The 18,825-nt window shown below is 48.5% G+C and overlaps 1 protein-coding gene across 2 annotated transcripts in view; it reads left to right on the top strand.

Moving 5' to 3' along the window:
- Nucleotides 1–18,825, top strand: part of RXRB (retinoid X receptor beta) — a 149,591-nt gene that overhangs the window by 71,519 nt on the left and 59,247 nt on the right. For both annotated transcript variants that reach the window (XM_078641599.1, XM_078641600.1), the window contains exons 4-5: nucleotides 361–540; nucleotides 1,606–1,769. In XM_078641599.1, coding sequence (XP_078497725.1) covers nucleotides 361–540; nucleotides 1,606–1,769 — 344 coding nt within the window. The remainder of the gene's footprint in view (nucleotides 1–360; nucleotides 541–1,605; nucleotides 1,770–18,825) is intronic.

Genomic DNA, 18,825 nt, shown 5'->3' with positions numbered 1-18,825 from the left:
ACTGATGTAACTAGTGCTTTTGGACTGCTTATGTCGCTTCCAGCTTCGTTGTGTAGTACTTGCTAGTGCTTTGACTGGCACCACCTAGTGTTTGTGACGAATGAAAGTTTCAAGATCAATTAAATTCAGATAACAGGCACTGTAGTTCACGTAAGGAATTTGCAGGAGCTAATGTATCTATCTGAGAGAATCTTACTAAAGTAAGAAGCTTGTTTCTGTTTTTCCGCAGCTGTCTGCAGTCTTTAACTTCTACGAGTTTGCTAGCATCCCTGACCTGGTCTTTTGTGTTTTCTATGTATTTGTGTGGTTCATCAGGTTTGTGTGTTCTGCTTTTCAAGTTTGGAAATTGTCAATTTGTAGGCAAACATTATGGCGTGTACAGCTGTGAGGGCTGCAAGGGGTTCTTCAAGCGAACCATTCGAAAGGACCTTACTTACACATGCCGGGATAACAAAGACTGTATCGTGGACAAGCGCCAAAGGAATCGCTGCCAGTACTGCCGGTACCAGAAATGTCTTGCCACAGGCATGAAGAGAGAAGGTAAGAGGGGTGAGCGTGGGCTGCACTGATACGACCAGCTACTAGAACATAGCCCATTGTTTGGGTTTTCTGGAATTTGTCCCTCCAGTTTCGATTCCTCGATGGTAAAGGAAGACTTGCACGCCCTGGTATCTGAACTTGCTACACATGCTTATCCCAGTGCTGATCCTTTCTGGTTCTCAATGGGGAGGTGGCATCTGGTCTTCTGTTTGTTCAGTGGGCAGTCTTTCCTACTGGACTGTAAGATGTAGGTTCGACTCGCTGAGACTCGTGTGGGTATTCTATTATCTACTTTTCTTCCAGTGAGTGCAGTAGATGGTTGTGGGCCCTTTGGCATCAGATAGCCCTTTCCATTGATATTATCCCAGTCTTAGGACAGAGTAGAATGTGCGATTGGGGTTACTGACGTGCTTGCTCATTTTTATCCTCAGTCTCATTTTTACGAAAGGCAGTGTGTCATGTCTGTTGGGATTCTAGGTGTCTCAGTGATATTTCCTGGTCTGTCCTTTCTAGACTGTTGTAAATTCTCATTACCTTATCCCCACTCCTGCCCCGCATTCTGAAATACTCCACCCCTCTGTCCCCTCTGTCCTCCTGTGATTGACGTGTGAGTAATTATCATCATGAATGTTACCGTGGGTCTTTCTCTCGAAGTGTCAGACAGCTGGTTTAACTTAGTCTATTCTCATATACCTTCATATTTGGAATTTGTAAGTTAATGGGTTGTCTAGCATGGATTTAACTTGCTGTTTTCCTACATCTATAAACACTGACATCTGTTAAATGGACCATTGGGATACTTGGTCCATGTATCGGTTATTAAAAAATAAATACTGCTCCTAGAACAAGTAGAGAATTCCCTGGTGGAATGTTCTTAGCTGCTGGGTAGAGGTGGTTTGGGACTGGCGTGTTATTTACTGCTATGACTACACCCCCCTACATTGGCTTTACGTGCTCGGGTGAGGGGGCTACCCCTATGTATTTCTCGAGTTCGATCTGTTTGGGGGCAAAGAAAAGTATGAACTTCATAATTCTCTTCTGCAACGCCCATTTCTTATCTCTCAGCTGTGCAGGAGGAGCGGCAGCGGGGCCGAGAACGGGATGGGGACATGGAGTACAGCAGTGGTGTGAACGAGGAAATGCCCGTGGACAAGATACTGGAAGCTGAGTTGGCGGTGGAGCAGAAATCTGATCAGGGCGTTGATGGGTCCGGGACTGGTGGCAGTTCTGTGAGTGGATTCACACTGACTGGGAAAAGTGGCTACTCACTAGGTGGTGGGATTAAGGGAGGGACTTGGAAAACTATTATTTTTCAAAGTCTTTGATCGTGCTTCTGTAGTTATAGTTACGTTTCTCATACAATTGAAAAGACCTTTCATTTTATGAGAACTGTTGGAATGTTTGAATAACTTGTGAAATGAACACATTATTTTTTGGTGTCAGTTTTGTGCATATCCATCCCGTGGAAAATTCTTGTTAAGAGTATGTGCTCTCTGGTGAACGGAATTGCACCAAACTTTGCATGCAACTTGAGCTTTTCTCAGAATCTCCATTTCTTTGTGTCTTGTAAGCCGTTGGATTACATTTTAATGGTTAATCAAATAGTTATCTAATATGCAAATGTTTTGATTAAGTTGTAGTTTGATGAGAATGTGAGTTTTAAATGTTGTTCTACATTTGGCATATTCCTTACCTTCGAATTATCCCCAGCCTTCAGACTGGATCTGGAAATTTTTGTGAGCAGTATGTAGCCTTGTGCGCTAGTAAGTGGTGTCTCTCGGCTCAGTGAAGCATAGTCTGCTCTGGAAGTGATATGCGTGGTGCCTATATATGCACGACCCCAGCGCGCTGACGTCCGTTTCTTTTCATGACCTCTTTTGGAGTGTTTTCTCCATGCCAGGAGAGCGGAGCCACCTAAAACACTGAGCATTGGTATGGAAAACCAATGCCCTGAAAGGAGAAAAACCTGGTCTTTAAAAATCTGTTTGCAGATCAGGGAGGATGGGTGGTTAGATAGTCACTACCAGGTATGGCGTTATTGAAGCTTAGTAACTTGTTCATCTGATAGACTTCTAGCTGCAAATTTCTTACCTTAGAATAGAAACCCAAGTAGTACCACCCTGGAGTTGGGGGTCAGCAAAACAGTTTCACACTAAAAAGACCTGCAGGACCGAACAAGCAAGGTGCCCATCCCGATGGACTTGACTGTCCAGGCAATAATGCTTTGTGAAAGTGTGTAGAGAAGCCCACGTTGCTGACTGGAAGATGTCCAGGACTGGAACTCTGTGCGCTAACACAGTGGTCGCAGCCTTCGCTCTGGTAGAGTGAGCACGCAAGCCATCATTGGGGTTGCTTCTTGGCCACTGAGTAGCTGTTGGACAGGCCACATGAGGGGCTCGCTCCCTCCCCGCAGGACAGGGCCCGGGCCACCGTCAGCACCATTGCCCGGCCCAGCCGCCATCTTGGACACGGCACCACGCGGCCGTGCGGCCTCAGCCCGACCCCAACCCTGGGCCTGGCCAGGCCCCGACATCCCGGCACCACCCTCCACCCAGGAGGTGAACGGCCCACTTGGCAGGTCAATGGGAGTACGAAGTGTCGATGGCTCTCCCCCGCCAGGTGCCGAGCACCCCCAGCCTCCTCGGGCGCTGGCTCCACCCCCCTGCTGGGTGTCTGGACTCCCTCATCCCAGACCTCCCGACCTCCAAGAGCGAGGGTCCGGACATCAAAGGGCGCCAGACCTATAACTGAGGCAGCCCCAGGACAGGAGGACAGTTGTATCCTGGAGTCGAGAGACACCGCGACGAACTCATCCTTGACGGACTGCTGGCGCTGCCACAGCCCTGCCTTGTGAACTATTGTCCTGCCTGCTGGCGCTGCCGCGGCCCTCTGCAACCTTCATCCTCGTTGGGACCTGCTGGCGCTGCCGCGGCCCGTTGTAACCTGCATTCTCGTGGGACCTGCTGGCGCTGCCGCGGCCCGTTGTAACCTTCATCCTCGTTGGGACCTGCTGGCGCTGCCGCGGCCCGTTGTAACCTTCATCCTCGTGGGACCTGCTGGCGCTGCCGCGGCCCGTTGCAACCTGCATTCTCGTGGGACCTGCTGGCGCTGCCGCGGCCCGTTGTAACCTTCATCCTCGTTGGGACCTGCTGGCGCTGCCGCGGCCCGTTGCCACCTACGACCTCTTCGGGACCTGCCGGCGCTGCCGCGGTCTGACCCCTCCGAACACCGAGCTCGAGGATTGTGAGCCATCACCGTTACACCCCCGTACCCGTGGGTACCCAGACTGTCCCGCTAACCCCTTCCCCTACTAGAGACTAGAATTGAGAGGATCATCGTGTCCTGATTGCCTTGTATCGTACCACTCTACTCCCAGAAGTGCCTATAAAAGGTGTTACCCGGAACTTTGTGTGGTGTCCATCTGTAGGGGGGAAGTTACCTGTCTGTGCGATCACTGTGCTCGGCCGACCCTCCAGGTCCCCGTCTAACAGTAGCAGATCTTAATACAGAGCACGATCCATCTAGAGATGATCTGTTTCTATACGGCCTTCCCCTAATTTATCCCGACGTACCCCACAAAGAGTTGGTTCCCACGCGGAACTCTTTTGTGCGGTCAAGGTGGAACGACAATGCTTTTTTTGGGGTACAGTTGGTGAAGTCTCTCCTCTTCGTTAGATGGATGTGGCGGAGTGGAAAATGTAGGCAGGGGAATGGAATGACCTACATTAAAAGGGAGTGACAACTTGCAGCAGGCAGGAAGTTCTAGTGCGAAAAAACAGCCTGTCTGGGAAGATGTGCAGATACCGAGGCTTAGATGACAAAGCGTAAAGCTTACTGACCCTCTGAGCAGATGTTATTGCCACAAAGCAGGTATTCTTGATGGTAACGCGCCAGAGGACAGTTGTACAGTGGCTCAGAAGGAGCGCACATTAGAAAATTGAGCACTAGATTAAGGTCCCACTGAGACATGATTAAGCGTGAAGGTAGAAATGTGTCGCAGACCTTTCAATAACCTATTTACAACCGGGGATTTAAGCAAGGATGACTGAGCTGGCAGGAAGTTAGCCCTTTAAAGTTCCCAAAGCAGAGCCCTGCTGGGCAAGAGAAAAAATAAAGAGAAGGATTTGAGAGAGGGGGAGCAGAAAGAGGGTCAACTTGCTCCTCTGCACACCATGCCACAAACTTGCCCCAAGAGGCAGTTAGATCAGAGGAACAGCTCGGGCTATCAAACTCTTCGAGCCCAGGCCGGAGCCACAAGGATGACTTGGGCCTGGTTGATCCTGATCTTCTTGAACTTTGGGTAGGAGTGATATGGGTGGAAAGGCGTAGAGGAGGCTCTATCTCCACTCTAGATGAAAAGCATCTCTGTGCGGGAGGTGCTTTGGAAACTCCAGTAGAACTGTTGATACTGTGCGTTCTCAGTAGTGGCAGACCGATCTAACTAATGCTTTCCCCAGTGCCGAAAGAGACCTTCCCCCACCTCCGGATGGATCCGCTAGGCATCCTCATCTACGTATGTCCGCCCTGGCGTTCAGAGAGCCTGCCAGGTGTTAAACCACCAGGGGCTAGGGATGTTCAGGCTATGTTTAGAGACGCACCAATCCACTGTCCGCCTTTTGCTCCTTTTGTGTCCTGGAAGGGCTTCCAGTCGCTCCCTTCACTGCCCAGCCACCACGGCACGGAAAGTCTTCAGCGTGGCCGAAGAAGCTTTAACCCCAGACCCAGTGAGTTGGGCAGCCACAAATCGGGCCTGTTCCCCGCCCCTCCTGGCACCCTCCAAACCTCTTTAGGTTGCCATCCAGCCATTAGGTTGCCATCCAGCCATCATTCCAAACAGTGGGAGGCCGGATACTCCATCACCTGCACCACTGGAGGTTGAAAATATCAGACCTCTGGGTAATTCCGATTGTCTGAAGGAGCTGTCCAAAGGAGCTACTCCCTCTCCTATGTGACTACCCCTCCACCCACTTGTGACAGGTTCTTCTTAAATTTTGTTCACTGGTCATAACCATTCTGACGTGGCTCTGCATATGTAGGCCCTGGAATATGCCACAAAAGATACTGATGTCCGCATACTAGGGTGGAACAAGTCATATCGGGCACGGAGCCGTCGGCACCTCCTACTGGCATACAGAGCAGTTATCACAATTTTACAGATCCACTCCGACACCTGGGGGCTCCTCTTGGGTATGGAATCCGCGGTTAGATAGTCTATTCGAGAAAAGGCATAACTGAAGGTAAGTAACTTGTTCCTAAAGCACATTCAATATTTTGTAATCATTACATTTTTGTTTTGCAGTTTCCTAAAAAATAGAGGACAATCTATTACTACATGAGTAATTGTACATTTAGTAGTAGATAAAAAAGGGTCAAAACCCTTTCCTAGTTTCGACCTTGATATGCAACTCTGGAGTGCTGTAGATTGGACTATATCCTAGACTTCAATTTAGCACTTTGCAGCTCAAATTTGGGTCTGGTAGATGTGCCTATGGGTACACATTTTTGTTATCGGATGTTTTTAAAGTAAATGACAGACTGTTTTCAAGTAAGATATTCACTCTTTTTCAAGAGAAACTCTTAATGGTCTTTAATACTGATCTATCCCAATTTCTCTCACTACTTTAAACTTCTTTCCAACAGAGAAATTACATTTTTTTGTCGCTTGTTTACTTAGAATGTGTTAATAAAACGTAGTATACTTATATCTACCTGTTCGAGCCATAATGTGAAATTAAGTGTAGTGAGCAAAAAATGTTGCTTGAGTGCTAAAAGTTGAGAATCTGTTTCTTCTCCTGCACCTATCAATGGCAGAATACAATAAGCATTAGAAAGCTAATGGGTCTTGCCTTTGAAACCTGTTGGGTTTGCCAGTGGTTTTTGCCTTGCTATATAGCATCCTTGATGTTGTGCAACATGGCTTTTAGAAAAGAAAAAAAAACCTACGCGTCCTGCTGTCATTTTGACCCCTTGGGCATGCATCCTTGAGTTTCGATGAAGTCGAGCGGATGTTTGGCACCTAGGCATGCCATTTACTGAAACCTTTACTTTTATTCTGCTCAAGTGTGCACAAATCGTACGTCATCCTGACGATTCTTAGACTAGTGTTTCCCTTCCTGCCCGTATTTCATTGCAGGTGTGATGCCTCTATTCTTCTGTAATAGTTGTCCCAGTACTAGTCTAATTGACTTCAGTGCCTGCAGATGTATTGCTCCCCACAGGAGTGTTGGGCCTGCCACAGGTGCACTTGTTGGCACTAAACGGCAGGATCCACTTCTGTGAGTGAGTGCTAGTATCGCACATCAGAGCGTTTCGAGGTGGTCTGCTCAGTCTTTACCATGCTCACCGACCCATCACCATCGAAGGGCCAATTCAAGCTCTTTCTGGCAGCCATTGTCTTTTCCGAGGTTATAGATATTGACGGACTTAAAAAAATGACATATATGAATGAGTTTCTGTTCAGGCCTATGAGCCACTAATTTCTTGCATAGAAATTTGAGGCAATCACCTGGATTTGAACTCTGTCTCATTTGGTCTCTTGTCCTTTACTTATCCCACCAGAGTCTCTTCAGTAAGCAGCAGGCCACCTTTACATGAGCTGGCACAGAACAAAGGGGAAATAAACAGCACTGTTTTTTTTTATTGCCGTACAGATTCACTTTTATACCCGCTGTTAAAGTATGATGTGATGGGGGTGTTTTTCTGTATGTTGTAGAAAGCAGCAGTGTTGGTCCAGCATCTTCATGGTTGCAAGTAGCAGGAGGGTGCTGCAAGTGTAGCCGAATAAGACTGGGACTGGCGTTTTCACTATGGCACTGCTACCATAGCCTCCAGTTTTGCTTACATAGTTCTAGTTTACCCCTTGTCTGTGCTTGTTATAGTATCAAAAGTCTTGAATTGTGGCCCACTTTTGGTGCTTATTGTTTTGGGTATCTTAAATTGTATAGCTGTGTTGCTTGTTACGTTCGCATTGGTGTTGACGTAGTGCACTATACATAACGTGCCACTAGGCAGATGGATTCCTTATGCCCTCAAGAGTGAACGGAGCAAGTGCCATTTACTTTGTCATTTTGTAATGCTTTAAAGAATGGTTAACAATTTCCTTTGTCAACTGGCTGGATCTTTAAAGTGAAAATGTATGGTTTGCAGTAGTTTTTAATGGAGTTCATTGCTGGTATTTATAGAGCATGAATTTAGCTTTGAAGGTCAGCAAAACGCTTTACTTAGCCAGGGGTATTTACGAGCCTGGTGGTGCCTGGTTACAGGGAGCAGACTAGGTTGGCTGCATGCCAGGTAGGTAGGATTGTGGTTGGGAGGACTCCAAGAGTTAGTAGTTAGCTAGTGAAAGAAAAAGGCTGCATGAAAAGTTGTATTTTCCTCATGAACTGCTGGTGAATGGTAGGGCACGTATTAACTGCACAACAGAGGAGCGCAGGGCACAAGTGTGGTGGTGTGTGTTCCAAATGCCTACTCTGGCTCAGACAGCGCTCAGTGTGGCCAGATTTGCCTCCTGCTAACTTAAGTGATTTTATCTTGTTGACCGCCTTGAAGGTGCTGCACCTAGTCCTGTATAGTGCAGAGTATGGGACCTGGGAGGACCGACAATTCAGGTCCCTTATGGTTCACATTGTGATCATGTTTTTGGCGTCTTGGTCAGGCTGGTGGTTGTGTTAAAGATGGCCTTCATTACTGTCATGTTGTATTTTAATATCGAGGTGCAGTTTTTGAGGATAATCAGTGGGTTGCATCTGTTGATATTCGATATTAGAAGGGCTTGGACTGTCCGTGCACAATTTGGGGGCAGTTATGGTTTGATATTTCAACTGAGTTGGGCCAAGCCTGCTTGAGATTTTTGCTCCTTCTTAAATGATAAACTGGAATCTGCACAGAAGTCTCACAACATTATGCAGCTGGTGTTCTGTTGCAGATCTGGTATAGTGCTTCATATTCCTGATGAGCCACAACCGGCTCTGATTTGCATTGGGGGTTGTAGATGCCCTTATGCAGTGTGTAGTTGAAAGGAAGTTGGAAGTATGTTGCACATGGGAGGTGTTTAGTGAGGTTCATGCTTTTAAACATGGTGCTGCTTACATCGCCGCACATAACAATGGGATGTTGTGTATAGTGTGAATATACGCATTCGTACGTACATACTTTCCATAGTTGGGCTGCTGCATTTTGTGACTATGTGAACTTCATGCTCTTCAAAATTCCAGGTGACTGTAGATTGTTCGATTCGTGCATGGATAAAGTTGAAACGGGTATCGATTGGAAAGAGACAGATTTTAAGTGTTCTCCAGAATTCAAGGTAATTATCAAGTCTTATTTGTGCAGAGTTTGAGCTACATCTGCCAGCTGTGGCTTTTTTGATGGTAGGATTGGTTATATGAACTGCCAATTTGGAGTGGCCTGGTCTTCTTAAGTCAATAGGTGAGGTGTTTCTGCTAAAAGAAAATGTGTTGGTTCCCTTGGACCCTTGATGAATGAGGTACAATGCTCTGAAATTTGTGTCTCTAGGCACTGTCGGCAGGTGTAATGGTACATTGACTGGTGTGAAGTGAGTCTTAGGAGGTAGGGTGAGAATCTGTTTGTCAGCCGGATTCTGGATTCTCTGTATTTGTAGCAGTGCTTCAAGATATGGACCCCCGGTATAGTGAAGTAGGAAGGTACGAAAGCAAAGTTAGCCTGAACCTTTTGAGGGAACCCAAGGTATGGAATGATTTGCCAAATGCATCTCCTCATGGTGAAGCTTTGGCATCTAGTTTACTTGCGGTATGAGTGGACAGGCTGGAGTCTATGGTCCCCTCTAAAGCCCTCGCGTTGGCACAGTGGGGCGCTGGTGCTTCTAGTGCTTGAGGAACAATATTTGGCCCATTCGCCTCATGATGCTGCATTTGTTGTTTAATATCTTTGTTTCGAGATGAAGCCTCCACTGTCACTTGATTACAGCCAGTATCTACTGGCCAAGATCCAGTGGATGTTCGAGCTTCAGTATGGTTTGTCTCATTGATATATTGGTAGCAGCTGAGAATAAATTGGGCAAGGAGCTCATCCAGACTTCAAAAGTGAAAATTAAATAGGAACGGGACAGTTGGTTAAGCCTTGGGGGTACACCAGCTGTGGGTTTGAATGGCGTCATGGTGGAAGTGAGAGGAGAGCTCTCTGTGAGGTGAGAGTTCATCCATTTTATGCTTATGCTTTGAGCTTCTCCGTCCTCAAGTCTTCTCCTCGAGTGGAGGGTGATGACCAATATTAGAAACTGATGAAAGATCAAGCAGGAGTGCCGCCACTACTCTGTTTGCGCCCGCAGTCGCGTTTGATGTCATCCTATGTGATTATGTGTGCTACTTCTGTACCATGCGTAGGGCTGAATCCAGTCGGAATGCTGGCTGTTCTCTTCAGCGTATTCAGACCTTTGTTTGAAAGCAGGTCTTCCAGTGAGATTTCCCAAGGAGTCTGTTAGCTATTGTTCAATAGTCCGTATCCTTATATCCTTTGTGTTTTTAAGACTACGTTTCTTGTAACCAGTTCTGGGCTCCCTTCGGAATGTTTGATGACTTTGTCCAGATTGGCTTCACAGTTTTTGAGGAGGATATCCTCCAGGCCACATGTTGCACAGGAGTGCAGAAGATACCCCATACCTCTTCCGCACCCAGGACCTTGAGGGGGAACATCATCCAGAGCCTTCGGCCACAGACAAGGAGGCGTTCTCGCCCAAAGAACGTTCCAGCACTGACCTTGAGATTGTAGACCTTCCGCTGGCTCAAGGGATCGAGAGTACAGCTCCACTCAACATTGCTCTGAGCTCCTACACCAAAAGGAGCATTCAGCTGCTCTGGACTCCGAGAAGCTGCCTTCTGTTTATTTATTTTTGATTTTACAGAGTTTTATATAGCGCAAACTTGACCCGGTATCGGGTATCAGAGCGATATACATAGCAGCAGTTGCGTTCTATGAGAACACATTCATTTTTTTTGTTGGGCACGGGGAGATTAAGTGATTTGCCCAGAATCACAGGATGTTCAGCGTCCTTGCCTAGACTCGAAATGGGTCCCTAGATTCGAGGTCAGCCGCCCTAGCCGTTAGGCCTACTCCTCTCCTCTGTGCTGCTACTGCCTTGCCTCCGACAGTCTACTTCGGATATTCCGCCCAGCTCCAGCTTGGCACAGAAGAAAATATAAAAGCAGAAGCCCTTGATGCCTTCCGCTTCTGGCTCAGAATCGACCCAGCTGCTGGGTCCGAAATAGTTGGTCTTGAAGCACAAGACCAGCCCATAAACCAGTTGAACTAGTCCTCTAGAAATTACAAGAGCAGCTGCTTGAGGCCTAACAAAGAGCTTGTCATTTATCCTCAAATGTGCCGCATTCTCACACAGCCTCCAGTGCTGGATCCTATGCCTTCAAAGAGACAGCTCGGTTTTGGAGAAGCTCTGGAGCCCCTTCCTCTTCCAAAGCAGAAAAAAAGATAAAGCCACCGGTCCTCTTCTGGAGTCCGGACTGCCTCCATCTTTTTATATTCCACCCAGACTCCCAACATCACCTTCCCTCCCACCTCTTTAGCTGACCCACTATCCTACACTCCACAGAAGTCACTGCACTCTGACACAGAGGGACAACCTAGAGGGGGCCACGCATTATGTTGTACAATAGGGAGAGCTTTGGGTCTCATGAAGTAGACCCTCCTGTGGATACTGATTCCACCTCTACCCTGCCTGACATTCTCTACCAGATGAAGTCTCCTCAAGCTTCTTTGTAGGGCTGCTGCTTATCAAAACATAGAGATACATAAAGAGCCTGTAGGAGAGTAGGGTCTGCAATCCTATGATCACCCAGATTTTTGCTTTTTTTGCTTCACTGGTTTACGACTTTCCCTGGCTGTGGGCCTGCTAATCAGACCCACAGCCTAGCTGTTCTCTCTACTCCAAGTTGTACCCAGGTACTGAATTGGCACTGGGCCCTCTCCAAGTCCCTGTACCCAGGGCTGAGGTGCACCCAGAAGTCTCCCAGGGGCTGCAGCATGTATTATGCCACCCCTGGGCTGACTAACTAAATCAGACACAACTGCTGCTTGACAGCTGGGGCAGAGTGGTGTACTCACCCTCTGCTGTAGATATAGTATTCCTATATCTAAACCTAAATGGACACACAGATCTCCTATCAGTCACTCCTATGGCAGGCCTTGACAATCCTGAAGGCAGAGTGCTTGGAATCGTGTGAGATAGTGCTCTGGCATGAGCTGAGCCTGTCTGCGGCTTTCGGGATCCATCCCTTAGCCGTTTCCATGATATCGCATACCATATACTCTTAAGTGCATTATAATCCTCGCGGTTATATGCCAACTCTAGTATCGCTTTATCAAAACATGTCGAGTAAGGTGTCATACGAATTGGAATACTAACCCCTCGCCAATTCTGGCGACGGGGTTAGCATCCCACCCTTCTAGAGGGACACGACATGTATGTAACCTGTAACCCCGGTTAAAGTCAGACAGAGCCTTAGCTCCACAAGATGGATGCTGCCACCGAGACACAAGTCTGCCCTCCTGCTGCTGGGAGTCCTCCCAGCCCAGGAGGCAAGGACAAATGGTTTCCTGCCAGGGGCGGTGCCAGCACCGTCCCAGACAGGATTTTGTGTATCCTAGGTAGGCAGGGCTTTAGAGGAAGGTGACTGCAAGTGGCACCCCGGTGCTCACTGTGCATAGGCCGGCTGGAACCAGTTCCAGGGGCACTCCAGCCCCTGATCTGGGGAAAGCCCGCCAAAGGAGAGGGGTGTAACCACCCCCCTCCTAGTCCCACCCATAGGGCAGGACTTAGTCGCGTGCGAGACCCTTTTTGCAGGATAAAGGTAGGAACTGGCCCCCTTCCAAATTAGATCAATCTTTGAATCCTGAACCGACCTTCTACACGAAGAACTCAAGACTCTTCTCAAGATTTCTCCCTTGTGACTAAGGAGTAGTCACCCTGCAGCAGCAGGCACCAACCAAGCATCGCGGTTTGTTGCCAGTCTCTCCTCCGGATCAAGACTGCTCCAGCACGACGAGAACCGGCTTCCCTGGCACCTCTGACCTCAACCTACATCATCAGCCCAGCTGTGATCCGTGGGTGCGACGAGACCTCGAGGGACCGGCCATCTTCAGAACTGCACGACGCTTGTCCAGCACGACCACCGAGTGACCCTCGACTGAGTGCTTTGGGGTAAGAGAAGCCCCGACCCTGAGCAGCTCCAGCACCGAAGTTCAGCCCCCCTGCATCCACGAGATCTGCGTGGGGCCCTTCTGCTCTTTGCTGCTCACCGCGTTGTCCAGGTCACTTGCCCGTTGGCTAGTGGCCCCCTCACGATGCTCCACGACGACAAACACCGCTGGTCTGGTTGCTCCAGACTGGCCCTTGCTTCCCTCCTTCAGAGAAGCACCCTGGACCCTCCTGGTCCACTCAAGACGCCATTTTAGGTCCACCGCGTGGGCCTTGCATTTGCCAAGACTTGTTGCCCCAATCCTGGGTCCAGCGACGTCGACAGCAAGTACCTTCGTGGGACAGCTCGCACCTCCATCCTGGTCGCCGACAACGCCTCCTGGTCCGAGAGACTGCAGAGCCCAGCAGCGCCCACTCACCTGGCTGAGGTGACTTCGTCCGGTGCCCTCCTGGTGCCCACCTAAATCACTGGCTAGTGATTCAGAACTTGGTCCCCTCTGCTTACAGGTTTCTTCTTCCCTGATCCAGGTTTAGATCACCACGAACTTCTTCACTGGCCGCCTGCCAGCAACTTCTTTCTTCAGGCTCCTGGATCTTCAACGAGGGTTTCCTGGGCTAGGTAAACTGAGTACTCCGGTGCTCCAGCATAGTCCAACACCCTAAGTGTTCGGATCCACCCTTGTTTTCGACCAACCTAGTCGGGTTCGCCCGAGAACAGTAACTTTGCAAGTGCTAGTATCCATAGACTTGTTCCCGCATTACGCGTGAGAGTTCCCACTCTGCACACGGCGTCCCTAGGCCTCCTGCTTCTAATCTAAGGGTTCAGCATTGTAGGCCTAGCGTTTCTACAGTCTAGAAAAGTATTACTTACCTGCTAGTAACTTCGCATTCCACTTCTTGTGTATATGGTTTTTCGTGCCCCTCGGGCATTTGTGTAAATTGTGCGACTTTCAGTAATTCTTTAAGAGTTTTGTTGTGTGCTTAGCTCCCTGTCTCATAAAGAGCCAGGGTAGTCTTGTTATAAATAAATATACTTTATTTTTGATAACAACTTGTGTGGTGTCCTTTCACTTGGTGTTCAAGGGGTAATGTGATGGTAAAACAGCTGGCTTAACACGCCCTCTAGAGTCTTAGCCTTAGACTGCTCGTATCCATGCTACTAGGATAGCTGGTCTATAAGGTTGACTTACAACCAATCATCAATAAGGGTTGTTTGGACTGATACAGAGTGCTCACTAGAATAGTGAACATTATATATCAGGCCAACTTCTCACATTGGTGAGCAGCGGTTGGGATTTGAGCTTGCTGTTGTTTTACCACACATATCCTAAGAATATCATTTGAAAGATCACATAAGTACTAAGGTACATATAACTTAGCTTAGAATACTCTGAGTTCTACTGAACCAGCTGTTGTAGCTCCTAGGGCCTAGCACACCCTAAACTACAACTCTAGCAAGGGATCAGTAGGTAAACATATAGTGTAGGTAAGTGCACCACTTACACCTCACTAGAAAAGCATGTCTACCCATGGAGAGTCTACTGAGACTCCCCTTGTAGATATTGACCCTCCACAGGTCAAGTCAAGATATGCAGCTCTCAGTTTTCAGGAGATGAGACAAGTGTGTACCTCCAGGAAACTGAAACAGGGGTCTAACCCCACCATTCCCTTTCTAATAGGTCTCTTAGAGACATATGATGCGAGAAAGATTTCTCAGTTAGATGGGAATATGCCAGCCCTAGAGGGTACCATTGGAGATCCAGACCTCCTTAACACTGAAGACAGAGTTGAGGAGGGGGATCAAGATGACCTCTCTGGGGATGAGGCAGACAAGAGGTCTGAGTTAGTCAGCAGACTTACTAGGGCCAACTTAGACCGACTTAGGGAAGGATCTGGGGGACCCCCAGTACTGACCCTAATGAGGCCTAACCTTGGAGTTAGGAGAGATAGATCTCTTTCTAGGGACTCCAATAGATCTTTGCACTCTAATGCCTCTTCCCAGAGGAGAAGGAACTCTCCCCAGAGGAGATTGACTTCCCCTCAGAGAATAGAGCATGAAGCAAGGATGAGACAGGCTAATCTGAGGATTGAGAGGGAAGAACTTGCCCTGGCCAAAGAAAAGCTTGCCTTTGCTAGAGAGCAGCAGATGAGTGGGGTAGTACCCACTGGTGGCAGCAATCTCCCAAGAGATAGAGAGAAGGGTTTAGATACTAAACACCTGACAAAGATAGTGCCCCCCTTTAAACAAGGGGATGACATCCAGAAATGGATGGCTGCTTTGGAGAGGGCCTGCACTGTGCAGGGCATTCCCCAGTCAGTGGGCAGCTATACTGTGGCTCTCCTTTGATGGCAAAGGTAGAGATAAGCTCCTCACTACAAGAGTGGAGGATGCTAACAATTACCAGGTCCTGAAGAATACACTGGTTGATGGGTTTGGTTTAACCACTGAGCAGTACAGGTTGCTGTTCAGAGACACCCAGAAAACTCAGTCTCAGGACTGGTCTGACCTTGTGGATTGTGCCACTAAGGCTTTGGAGGGCTGGTTGCTGGGTAGCAAGGTTACTGATTACACAGGATTGTATAATCTTATGATGAGAGAACAGATTTTAAATAATTGTCAGAACCAGTTGTTGCACCAGCACCTTGTTGATTCAGATCTGACCTCTCCCCAAGAATTGGGAAAGAAGGCAGACAAATGGGTCAGAACAAGGATCAAGCAGAACCAGAACCAGAACCAGGGTGGTCAGAAGAAAGCAGACCAGAAGGGTAATACTAAGAGTGAACAAAATGACTAGAAGTCTTCAACAGGTCCCCAACAAACCAAAGAGGGTGGGGGTCAGGCTTCACAGCAGAAAAAGAAGACTCAAGAAGGCCAGCCAAAAAGGTGGTGCCAGTACTGTAAAAGTAAGTCTCACTGGTTTAGTGAGTGCACCAAAAGAGGAGGGCAAACTCCTACCACTACAGCCCCTAAGGCAACTGCACCCCCTAGTACAGTCAGTAGTGGTAGTGCACCTCCCAAGGGACTAGTTGGGTTAACCTTGGGAACTGAGGAGTCTGACAACTTAGTTGGCACACTCACTCAGGCTGCCCTTGTCTGTACAGGGGATATGGATATGTCCCCTGATGTAAGTCCCAATACTTTGGGCAAATACAGGCAGACACCTTTGATAAATGGCAAAATGGCTCAGGCCTATAGGGACACTTGTGCCAGTGTCACCATGGTGACACCTAACTTTGTGGACCCTGGACAGATCATGCCAGGTACAGATTTCCTGGTGACCAATGCCAGCAACGTCACTACCAGTCATAGTATGGCGATTGTTGCTTTCTCCTGGGGAGGGGTAAGTGGCCAAAAGAAAGTTGTGGTTAGTTCAGACCTCCCAGTGGATTGTTTGTTGGGCAATGATTTGGAGTCATCACTATGGTCAGAAGTGGAGCAGAGGACTCACATGGAAATGTTAGGCTTGCCAGCACATGTGCTTGCTGTGACTAGGTCACAGGCCAGACGATGCCCCACTGAACAGGTGCTGGATCCTGGAAGAATGGACCAGACACCTTCCAAGAAGAAGAGCAGTAGGGTTAAGGCACTGCCTTCCCCCTTGCCCCAGGTTGAGGATCAAGTCTCTGAGGAGGCTGATCTGAGAGAGCTGAGGGAAACTGAGCCTAAAGAGCTTGAACTTGATCAAGTTGAGTTTCTGGGCTCAGGGGGACCCTCCAGAGAAGACCTGGGGAAGGCACAGCTAGACTGCCCTTCCCTTGAACCCCTCAGACAGCAGGCTGCTGCTGAGGCTGCAGGGAATGCCACAGGTGCCCATAGGGTATACTGGGAAGATGGACTCCTATACTCTGAGGCAAGAGACCCCAAGCCTGGTGCAACCAGGAGGCTGGTCATCCCCTTGTCTCAGAGGGGTTTCCTGCTCACCTTGGCCTATGAGATTCCCCTTGCAGGTCACTTAGGCCAGACAAAGACTTGGGACAGGCTTGTCTCACACTTTCACTGGCCTCACATGAGTGAGAATACCAAGGAGTTTTGTCGCTCCTGTGTCACTTGCCAAGCCAGTGGTAAGGCAGGTGGCACAACAAAGGCCCCCCTCATACCACTACCTGTGGTGGGGGTTCCCTTTGAAAGAGTGGGGATTGACATTGTTGGTCCAATGGAACCCCAGACAGCATCAGGGCACAAGTTTATACTGGTGGTGGTGGACCATGCCACCAGGTATCCTGAAGCTATTCCACTTAGGACCACTACAGCAACTGTAGTGGCAAGGGCCCTAGTTGGAGTGTTCTCCAGAGTGGGCTTCCCTAAGGAGGTTGTTTCTGACAGAGGTGCAAACTTCATGTCAGGATATCTGACTGCAATGTGGAAGGAATGTGGTGTCAACTACAAGTTCACCACACCCTATCATCCACAGTGCAATGGGCTTGTTGAAAGATTCAACAGGACCCTCAAAGGGATGATTCATGGACTACCTGAAAAGCTCAGGCGTAGATGGGATGTCCTGATACCCTGCCTCTTGTTTGCTTACAGAGAGGTCCCACAGAAGGGGGTTGGCTACAGCCCTTTTGAACTTCTGTATGGGCATCCTGTAAGAGGACCCCTGTGTTTGGTGAAGGAAGGATGGGAGAGACCTCTCAAAAAGCCTGCAACCAACATAGTGGACTATGTACTTGGTCTCCGCTCCAGGATGGCTGAATACATGGAGAAGGCAACTAAAAATCTTGAGGCCAGCCAAGAACTCCAAAAAGCTTGGCATGCCACAGATGAGGGACAGGAGGAAGAGAGTGACCCTCTCCCAGACCTGCTCACTCAGAATCCTGATGATGGATCAGTAGATGGTGTTGTCTTTTGTGGCAGCCTCTCTGAACATCAGCAACAGGATTGTAGACAAGTTCTGCAATCCTTTAGACATATGTTCTCTCTGACACCCAGTCGAACTGATTGGTGTACCCATGAAGTGGACACTGGAGACAGTCTGCCTGTCAAGAGTAAAATCTACAGACAGCCTGATCATGTCAGAGACTGCATCAAGACAGAAGTGCAGAAAATGTTGGAGCTGGGAGTCATTGAGCCCTCAGATAGCCCTTGGGCTAGCCCAGTAGTTCTAGTGCCAAAGCCTCACACCCAGGGTGGTAAGAAAGAGATGAGGTTTTGCGTAGACTACAGAGGACTCAATGCAGTCACTAAGACTGATGCCCACCCAATACCAAGAGCAGATGAACTTATAGATAGATTGGCTTCTGCCAACTACTTAAGTACATTTGACCTGACAGCTGGGTATTGGCAAATCAGGTTAGCTGAGGAGGCCAAGCCCAAGACAGCATTTTCTACCCCTGGTGGGCATTATCAATTTGTGGTAATGCCCTTTGGTTTGAAAAATGCACCTGCCACCTTCCAAAGGCTGGTGAATCAAGTTCTCACTGGGTTGGATGACTTCTGTGCAGCATATCTTGATGATATAGCTGTCTTTAGTTCCACCTGGGAGGATCACCTGGTCCACCTGAGGAAAGTGTTAGAGGCACTGCAAAAGGCAGGTCTCACTATCAAGGCCACCAAGTGCCAGATAGGGCAGACACAGGTTGTATACCTGGGCCACCTTGTAGGTGGAGGCCAGGTTCAACCCTTGGAGAGCAAGATACAGGCCATCAAGGACTGGGCTCCTCCAACCACCCAGACTCAGGTTCGAGCTTTCTTGGGCCTGACTGGGTACTATAGGAAATTTGTCAAGAATTATGGGTCCATTGTGACTCCACTTAATGACCTGACACGTAAAAAGATGCCAAAGAAAGTTCAGTGGACAGCAAGCTGTCAGAAAGCATTCAATGACCTAAAGCAGGCCATGTGCACAGCACCTATCCTAAAGAGTCCAGATTACTCCAAGACCTTCATTGTCCAAACAGATACTTCTGAGTTGGGTGTGGGAGCTGTTCTATCTCAGCTGAATTTTGATGGTAACGACCAGCCTATTGCTTTTATTAGCAGAAGGCTGACCCCCAGAGAGAAAAATTGGTCAGCTATTGAGAGGGAGGCCTTTGCTGTGGTGTGGGCCCTGAAAAAGTTGAGGTCATACTTGTTTGGCACTCACTTTAAGATTCAGACC

The sequence above is a fragment of the Lissotriton helveticus genome, chromosome 5_1, assembly GCF_964261635.1.
Source record: "Lissotriton helveticus chromosome 5_1, aLisHel1.1, whole genome shotgun sequence".
NCBI classification, from domain to species: Eukaryota; Metazoa; Chordata; class Amphibia; order Caudata; family Salamandridae; genus Lissotriton; species Lissotriton helveticus.
This window is presented reverse-complemented; position numbering and strand designations above follow the sequence as displayed.